This window comes from Phytophthora infestans, genomic scaffold (assembly GCF_000142945.1).
Source record: "Phytophthora infestans T30-4 supercont1.22 genomic scaffold, whole genome shotgun sequence".
NCBI classification, from domain to species: domain Eukaryota; phylum Oomycota; class Peronosporomycetes; order Peronosporales; family Peronosporaceae; genus Phytophthora; species Phytophthora infestans.
Genome location: NW_003303737.1, coordinates 430,199 through 439,166, shown reverse-complemented (window position 1 = coordinate 439,166; position 8,968 = coordinate 430,199). Strand labels below are relative to the sequence as shown.

Here is an 8,968-nt window from a genome sequence, read left to right as displayed (position 1 = left end):
CATCATTCGCTGACAGTCCACAAGTATTTGTTTGCCGAGCGAAAAGATCTACATCGGACTTGAATTTTCTCCAATCCTGCTCTAGCCACTTGCGGTCCTTAAACCACGCTCTTCCCATCGCCTTGATGTCGTAGAAGACCGCTGAAGCATTGAGATACTGACTAGAAGCAACGTGACACAGCAACCATAATCAGTAAAGCAACCCAACTAAAGCAACCGTACTTATAAAACATTCCTACTACAGCAACCGCAAGCCTAAAGCAACCTTACCCGCTGAACTTCCAAAGCTTTGGATCGATAGAAGAAACAATGTCAAGGACAATGCCTTGCTTTTTCACGTTGTCATTCAGTGCATCAGGTTGTTGCTGCTCGCTTTTTGTAGTTGTAATCGCAGCCTGCATTGAACGCATGAGATCCGCCGGAATCACGAAGCTGTGCATGTACTTAGATGGCAAGAATGCTTCCCATTGTCAACCGATTGTACGGGACCTCAGATAGGCATCCTCCAGTTGAATGGGGTACTTCTTCATTATCTCGGGCACATACTTAGGATTTGGGGTGCATCGCGCCCACATGACGAGGTGATGCAAAGGCACAGTAAGGCCACTGGGATATTGATGAACCGCTAGACGCTGCAGCCCCGACGTGAGCTTTGTTTGCCGCAGCTGCTTGGTTGCTGTACGGGGTCTACCGCGATGCTTCGGTTTGGGAACGCTGACGACGTCAACTTGGCGCACAGGTGTCGCGACTGGTGCTATATGTTCTTGTATTATTTCTTGAATCTGTGTGGCTGGCAGTGCATCATCATCGTTGCTGCTGTCTGAGGAGTGTTCGGGACTTGTAGTTTCCAGTACATCCATGAGGTTTGCAGTCCCCATTGCATCTGCAGGATCTAAGACTGATACTATATCCTCATCGAGTACATCGTGCTCGCCCACGCCTTCGGCGGAGTCGGAATTTTTACTACGTAGCCCTATTTCCACAGTATATTTTCATGCGCGTAGTTCTTGATAGAAATTCACATTCGATAAGTTGGAAAGATGCACAAGCAATGGTTCATGCATAGCCTTTGTGTATGAATACTTCTCGGCAGAAGAAAGGACGACCTGATTTGCTCGTTCATGCCGACGTAACCGAACGTAGGCTACCTGCTTTGGCTGCTTGGACGATGATACGGCCGAACCTTTGGTCTTGTCATCCGACGACGTTTCTCGGCGACCTTAACTTGGACATGCGCACAATAGACCCCAAAGCATCCGCCGCGGAAGCTAGTTCGTTTTTCACACCCAAAACATCGAAAGTACTCCCTCGCTGTTGAATTGAAGACGCTGGAAGCGCTTTAAAATGGTGCCCTTTGCTGGCCACATGCATCCAATGGCGGCAAGGCAAGTGGTTGCTTTTGTAAAACAAGCAGGTGCACGTCCAGTCAACGCTGTGACACGTGAGGGATTGGCTCGAGTGGCGAACCTTCCATATTGAGACCTTAAATCCCCGCTCGTAGGTTGCTGTGGGCATCAAATCCACGAAACATCCCCATTTTTTTCACCTTGTTCAAGATGTTCACTGAGAGCCGACTAGCTACTGCCCGCAAAAACCTTGGAACTGTCTTAGATACTCGCAACGTTGAGTGCTGCTGTCCAATCTCCGAAATTATCTGCTGCGTGATGGTCATCTGGTGCTGCAGCAACCCCTCAACAGTTTTGTCGATTCTCGTCTTCAGCCCGAGGAGCATCTTTAATGGATTCCAATTAGACTCGATGCGGTTCGTAGCTGTGTTACACGCGGTAAAGTGTTGTCCTCGAGCGAAATTGGACCACATACCCCGGCAAGAGTTCTAGTTTTTGTCAAAGTAGGTGAAGAAAGCCTGTCTTTTGTTGGTTGTGCAATAACCCTTGTGGTCGCTGTAAGCAGTGTCGTAAGCTTCCTGTGTCGGACTAACGAGCAGCACGACATAAGTAAACCAGTTCTCAAGCCGGGTTGCTCAAATGATAAGTACCTCTAAAGAAGCTTTGTCATCAAAATGAGAAGATCCTCGCGTTGTCCAGTCTTGAGCCGGTATACTGGCCTCTGCACTGCCTTCTTCCAGAAAGAGATGGCATGGAACTGGCAGAGCAATATCGTTGCGTCCGGGAAACACTCTATGTGAGCCCGCCATTCGACAAAGTCTTTGTCAATGACCACGGTTTTCACTTGTTGACAGCACGGTTTTTTTCGCTTGAATTACTCGACAATGGTTATAATTGTGACCGCCTGCTCATCGAGACTTAAGAAATCGACAACAGGGAAACCTCTACATGTAGCTGTCGTGACAACCAAGCTCCCTACATATGAGCACCAAACACGCATCCAGGTTAATCAGTAAGGTTGCTTTATGAACACTAGGGTTGCTGTAAAGGTTGTTTTAACGGTTGCTTTAAAAAAAAGGTACCAGGGTCAACGTACCCAAGTGATACCAGCGGTTGTTCGCCCCATGAGTGAAGTTCATCGCTAACGTCTCGCCCCATCGCTCAAACATTAATTATTGAACCTTTGTCAGCATGACGATGCCGCTAGTGACCTCCATCTGGTCCTGAATGACGAGGAGATCACTCCCTTCCCTGCAACATGTCTTTATATCGATGGTTCGCCTGTGCTCGGCCCCATGATGCTGCGTATGAGGTTTCGTGTCTGCTGCGGTGTCACTTTGCAGTCTATATATCTCAAACAGAAAAGAATTAGCACCACACTATCGATAGGCTATTACCATTTTCCATAACGCACCGATGCGATCATTCAGGAAATTTGTAATGTGTGCAGAGGACACGCGGGCATCAACCAAAGTCTTCACGTCCTCGATATCGTGTTCATCGAGTGGCAGCGTCTTTGTTGTGCGATACGATGAAGCTTCAGTCTGGGAGGTAGAATGCGTGTGCGTATGGTTCTTAACATCAAGTCCATGAGAAAGTTAGTGCTATAAGACAGACAGATCGGTGAGCCTCGCTTTTTCTCGTACCTCGTTTCGTATGACATTCGCATACGTGTTGCTCACTACCCGTGTTACAGCGGCAGTTAACCGCGCTTGGCACCCGCAGAATCGTGATTTGCGGTTACGATGACCCTTAGATCGAGATTCTTGTGAAACACCATGTGTACAGCGATAGGTTTTGTACGTCCACTCAAAAGCAGTAGGCATTTGATCATCATGCACCCTGTAAATCAACAAGAAACACGAGCACGCTCAATACAAAATGCCAAAAAATAGAATTAACAAATACAAACAGCAAACCGCGTACTTGTTGTAAAGATCCGTCTTTTCAGAGCTTCGCACACGAAACTTCAGGCTGTACTTCACCTTGTACTTCTTAAATTCACGCTCAAACACACTCCACGACTCCAGTGGACCAGACGAACATGACGGCACAGTATTCTTAATCTTGCCTCGTTCGCCGACCAGTGGCTGCACCTCTTCTAGGTGCGCACTCGCACGCATCCGTGGATTGTATTCCTTAACGTTTTTATCATGCCCCCTATCCCCTCCGTTGGATGGTTCGCTCAGTGTTTCCAGCTTCCGTTGCTTTGGTAATAATCAATCATCTTTTAAGACAGACATGTGAGTTGTTAACAATCAGCAGCCTTATTTTCAGCAGCATTAGCGAAATGTGCGTACGGTGTGTGTCGGTCGCGCGTTTCTGGTTTCCAGTATTCTGCATACCCGCTTGCTTCTAATGCCGTTTTGGAAATGAGCGGCTCGAGTCGTTCGTACTTAATGAGAACGTTTTGAAAGATATTTAAATTACGCCTGGTAATTAAAAAAACCATTAAAAAGCAACCATAAACATCTATAGCGATCCAACATGTCTCAGATTTACGGTCCACCGCGGAAGGGGCGTCACGACGTTCTCTCCTGCGTCCACTAAGCTACCCTCTTCAAGCACTATTTCCTCCCTCCTCACCCTTGGGATAGGATTCCTATTATTATTATCGAATCCCCCAAGATCGCTTCAAATGGTTCGCTTCACCGCTCTTTCCTCGCTCCAGCAGCGCGTGAACCGCGTGCTTGTCGTTGGGTCCATCGAGACGCTACAGTCTCAGGGCTCCACCGACAGTTTCTTGCAGCAGACGCTCGTCTCCGCCTCGTCCAGCGCCGTCCAATTCAATTCCGGGGCGAATCCGCTTCTGCTACAACATGCATTGGACACGCTCAGCCCCAGCGCAGACAGCGGCGCTACCTCTGAGGTCCTCTTGGCTCGTGATACGGGAGCCGACGCTCTCCACGTGACGCTACACGCTCTACCGACGCAAGTCTCGCGTTCCAACAGCTTGGCACGTCCTCACTCCATCGCGAGCTTCGTTAAGAGCCACAACAAGCTGGTGACCAAGAGAGGCCAAGACCTCAGCAAGGACGAGTCGGTCCTCGTAGTTCTCATGCTACCAGGCCACACTGACACGTGGTTCGCTGCTGGGGCCGCAGTGGCGCGTGGCGTGCCACTTTACGAGCACAAGCTCAAGCGTAGCAATGCTCTGCCCAATTCCGAGTCCCACACGGAAGCAGACAAGCTCGAAGTGGTGTACCAAACCCCATTGACTAGTGACGAATCGCTGCTGGTTCAACACACCGCAAACGCGATTCAATTGGCCACGAGGCTGGTGGACGCTCCCCCCAATGAGCTGCACTCGGATGCGTTCATCGCAGAGGCGCGCGCTGTCGCAGAGCGCACCAACTCGAAGATTTCGGTCATCCAGGGCGAAGAACTACGCGAAAAAGGCTTCGGAGGCATCTACGGAGTCGGCAAAGCAGCCACTCACAAACCAGCGCTCGTGTGTTTGAGTCACGTGCCTGAGGGAGCTGCAACGGACGCCAAGGGCGTTGCTATGGTGGGTAAGGGCATCATCTTCGACACGGGAGGTCTGTCCATTAAGACGGGCGGTATCATGGTCGGTATGAAGCGCGATATGGGCGGCGCAGCGTCGCTATTGGCTGCATTCGAAGCTGCGTGTCTTGCCAAAAACACGACGGACACGACGCCACTTCATGTGGTTTTATGTATCGCCGAGAACTCGGTGGGTCCAGATTCCACACGTGTCGACGATGTGCTCGTCATGTACTCGGGAAAAACTGTGGAAGTTAATAACACAGACGCCGAGGGGCGCCTCGTACTGGGTGACGGTGTCGCATACGCTGTGAAACATTTGAACCCGAAGGTAGTCGTGGACATGGCTACACTAACGGGAGCGCAGGGCATCTCAACGGGTAACCGTATTGGCGCCGTCTATACGAACGACGAAGATCTTGAGGCTATGGCAGTCAAAGCTGGCAAGATCTCTGGCGACCTGGTGCACCCGATGCCGTACGCGCCAGAGTTCCATCGTCTCGAGTTCAAGAGTAGCATTGCTGACATGAAGAACTCGGTGAAGAACCGAGCCAACGCTCAAGTGTCGTGTGCGGGGCAGTTCATCGCCAATCACTTGGGCGACTTTGAGCACACAGGCAAGTGGCTTCATGTGGACATGGCGTACCCAGTATTCACGGGCGACGACGAGCGCTCGACCGGGTTCGGTGTTGCCTTTATTCAGTCGCTGCTGAAGGAGATTAACGGTGCTGGCTGGTAAAAACAAAAGCTGAGGGTTTGGTAGAGTGTTTGGTCGCTTAGCATTTAAAAAAAGTAATGGAATGACACAAAAGCAAACAAACCTCTTAGTTATTATTATCACTACTGACCATAAAAACACTAAAGTTTTATGACTGACCGTAAAGGACACAACAAAGATCGTACGACACGTTGGTTATTCCATCAAGTAGACCGTTGACGCCCTACACGCTCCTCGGCTATGAAGATTCTCGTTTTGCTCACTAACAAATTCCTCACTCACAGATTTCGTCTACCCATGCTATACCTTTCATCCAAAAAATATATATCTTGAAACCAATTAATACAATACTGGTCCAGTAAAATAATTGATTATTGGACCTGGTCGTATTGCAGTGATTATTATTGCCTGTCAAGGAAGGTCTAGTTTTATCAGGCTTACAAAGTTTAAGTCAAATACAGGCAGTAATGCATTACGGTACTGTGATATTTTCAAAATAAAAATTGTTTATGCGATCGAGCATATTGTAATGATTATTACGGCATAAAACGTTTTGCAATCTACTTCATCTACTACTATTAATAGAAGTCTTTTTTTGTTATTTTCCGATCCCTGTACCTTACTTATTCCGGTCTTTGCGGCTTTCGAGCTGGTACAATGGCTCGACAAAAGCGAGACGCCGCGGGACGAAGGGGTTGCCGTGCGTGAATGCGATATTTGTGAAGGATGCAAGTTGTTTAAAGATCAAGAAGCAAACATTAGCTGTGCGACCGGAGGCTGTCTTCACGAATGCTGCCACACGCTTGCGAGCGCTGCTAAAACCTTGAGCTACAGTAATGAGGTTTCAAAGCCTGGCATCTCTATTGGCTGCTTGATAGAGCACTTGCCAACGGAATCGCGGCTTGGAAAAATATTGAAGCTAGCATCGGAAACAACCATGAACTGGCTGGACAAAATGCAGTGTTTGTATCTGGCCGCTTGAATTTACTCTTCTTCGGTAATGTTACTTGCCATTGACAAAGATCGGAAGTACACATCCTAACCTGCAGAGCTTTTTTGTACAATCGACTTGTTTTCGTTAGACGCGTAATCTCGTAGAAATGCTGTGCTGTCTGGAGTCGTCAGAAAGACGTCGTGTCTGTTGATAGTTTGTTTACCATGCTTGGCTAAGAGGTAGACCTTGCCAGGCTTCATTGTTTGTTGTAGGTTCCGCGAAAATCTGAACTGCTTCTGACAAGAATACTACGTCCTCATAAAACTATTTTAAGTCTTCAACGTCGTCTTCAAGACCATTAGTCAATCAGCTTTCCGAGTCATGTCATACGGTAGTTTTATGGCCAGTCATGAAAACTTTGAAGTTTTTACGGTCTCCTCGGCCCTCAGTGCGGCCGCTCACATGCACTTCGTACACTGAGGAGGAGGCGAGGTGGCTCGCGCTATTGAAGGGGCTTGATGATAAAGAGTTAGGTGACGAGGTGGCTGGTCTTGTGTTCGCAGCACCAAAAGCTGCGCTTTGGCCAAGAGTTAAGGACTGGGTACTTGGCATAACAAACACTTCGACCAATTACCGGAGCCACGGAAGCGAGCGATCAAGCTCCGGGCATGAAGTTCCCATCGCCCTACACTACATCGGTGGATGGAAAGTGCTTCTACAAGGCGATTAATATTGCTTGCCTCGTTGTGGGTGCCCGTTTTCTTGTTCATCTATCGCTCATCAAGGAATTCGAAGATATCCAAGAAGCCAAGGGCCAAAAGGAGGAGTGTATGTGGCAAATATCAATCTGTTCTTGGCCTTCCGACAGTACATGAGCGTCGGGCGCCACTTGCGTACGATGTGTTTCAAAGGGAACGTTGACCTCTTCGGTCAACAACGTGGACGGTCTCAGGAGTTATCTGCTTCAGCCTGGTGTTAACGTCGTTGCGGTGACGGACGAGAGAAGACGCAAGCTGTTTTTGTATTGCGGTCGTACGGGGACAGTCCGGAGCGCAGCGTCTTCGACCAGTGGTACGAAGGTGGGGAGGGCCAAGAATACTACGAGGAGTCTCTGGCAAACTTAATGTGGATTCGTCGGTGCAACTTTATTCGACGCTTCGAACGTGTGGGCACGGTATCGCGGAAGAGAGCTATAACGAAACAAAAGAAGGTAGCGTGGAGGCAGGAATAGTGTCTCCTTTTGGCGAAGAGGTAGTGTGAAGCGTAACTCGCGTTGGCACACAGAAAGAAACTTTCGGTACTAAACGTTTACGGTACTCAACCAAAACCACGGTACTTTAAGATGTACCGTGACCACCGTGTCTATAATAAAAGTACCAAAATTGAAAAGACAGTAATGTGGCCGGCAGAACATTACAGTAAGCGATATATTCCAGTCATTTGGTATACACTTGACTATAGAAGACGAACCGCTGAGTTTGTCACAGCACATTTTACTTCGCCATGGACTCTTGCGCTTGGGTCTATTTATAATGAAGTAAAAATAAGCAAGTTGAAGAGTATGCTTGGTTACGGTAGGGACTAGAAGGTGAGGAGCGTCACGTGCAAGATGAGTGCTTCCTGAGGAGCCACATGGGAAAGAAACTGCGCGCCAGAGTTTGGAGCTACAAGGATTCTGGACTTGACGAGGAAGATGGCGACGAGGTCGAGCTACTTGAGCTGTGCGTCCAGAGAGGAGATTTGCGCAGCGCCTGATTCGCTGTTATTAAAAACGCGCTAGGCGAGGATACATTCAGCACTTGGAGGCTACGAGGGGGGAACGTAATGAAGTGCGACAACGAAATCTACGTAACTCCCAGCAAGCTACTTTCAACGCTGTTTTTCTTGAGCAATTCATAAAGAACATTGGGGAGGGGGCTCTACCATCTCCCTCAGATTCAGAAAGAAATACAGAAAACTAGATGACTACTGTAGGCGATATGAATATATGTCGACAAAGCTATTTACAATTAGCTCTACTCGTGGGAAAGTGCGTGACCAACCGACCTTACCTCTTGCGACTTCTGTTGGCAAAGCGCTTCTTGATTTGCTTTTCACCAGGAATGGGCTTTCCTGTTGCACGTACTGTGGCCACACAGCCGGTATTTGTACCACGACCGACACGAGCAAGCATTGTCCTGCATGTCGACCCCACCCCACCCCACCCCCAATCGGCTGTTCAGAAGTTTCCATCCGATGCTTGTCCTTTATTTCTCCGTATTCGTGCCTGGTAGAGGTGGTCGAGGGGGCGAACACGCTCGTCACATAGGCGATGTGTATTTTGCTTGGACCACCAAGCATATAATCCGACCCGTGCTAGTGCGACTAGATGACGCTAAGCCGGCCATGTTTTTGTAAATACTTGTGGTGATCTTGTAGTTCTCTGTTCGGCTTTGATTCAGTAGCGAATAAAAACGTGCCTCTTGA

At 48.6% G+C, this 8,968-nt stretch overlaps 3 protein-coding genes across 3 annotated transcripts; 1 reads left to right on the top strand and 2 right to left on the bottom strand.

Moving 5' to 3' along the window:
- Positions 1-2,290: 2,290 nt before the first annotated feature.
- Positions 2,291-3,469, bottom strand: PITG_11570 (uncharacterized protein; the record flags this gene model as incomplete). The annotated part of the gene is made up of 4 exons (XM_002901079.1): positions 2,291-2,321; positions 2,443-2,506; positions 2,761-2,920; positions 3,332-3,469. 4 exons carry the CDS (start codon positions 3,467-3,469, stop codon positions 2,291-2,293), a joined length of 393 nt encoding a protein of 130 aa, XP_002901125.1.
- Positions 3,470-3,984: 515 nt separating this feature from the next.
- On the top strand, positions 3,985-5,589 carry PITG_11569 (metalloprotease family M17, putative; the record flags this gene model as incomplete). The annotated part of the gene is made up of 1 exon (XM_002901078.1): positions 3,985-5,589. The coding sequence occupies one exon, from the start codon at positions 3,985-3,987 to the stop codon at positions 5,587-5,589; it is 1,605 nt and encodes a 534-aa protein (XP_002901124.1).
- Positions 5,590-6,187: 598 nt separating this feature from the next.
- Positions 6,188-7,183, bottom strand: PITG_11568 (uncharacterized protein; the record flags this gene model as incomplete). Its single annotated transcript, XM_002901077.1, has 3 exons — positions 6,188-6,396; positions 6,934-7,004; positions 7,137-7,183. The coding sequence occupies 3 exons, from the start codon at positions 7,181-7,183 to the stop codon at positions 6,188-6,190; spliced, it is 327 nt and encodes a 108-aa protein (XP_002901123.1).
- Between the last annotated feature and the right edge of the window lie 1,785 nt (positions 7,184-8,968).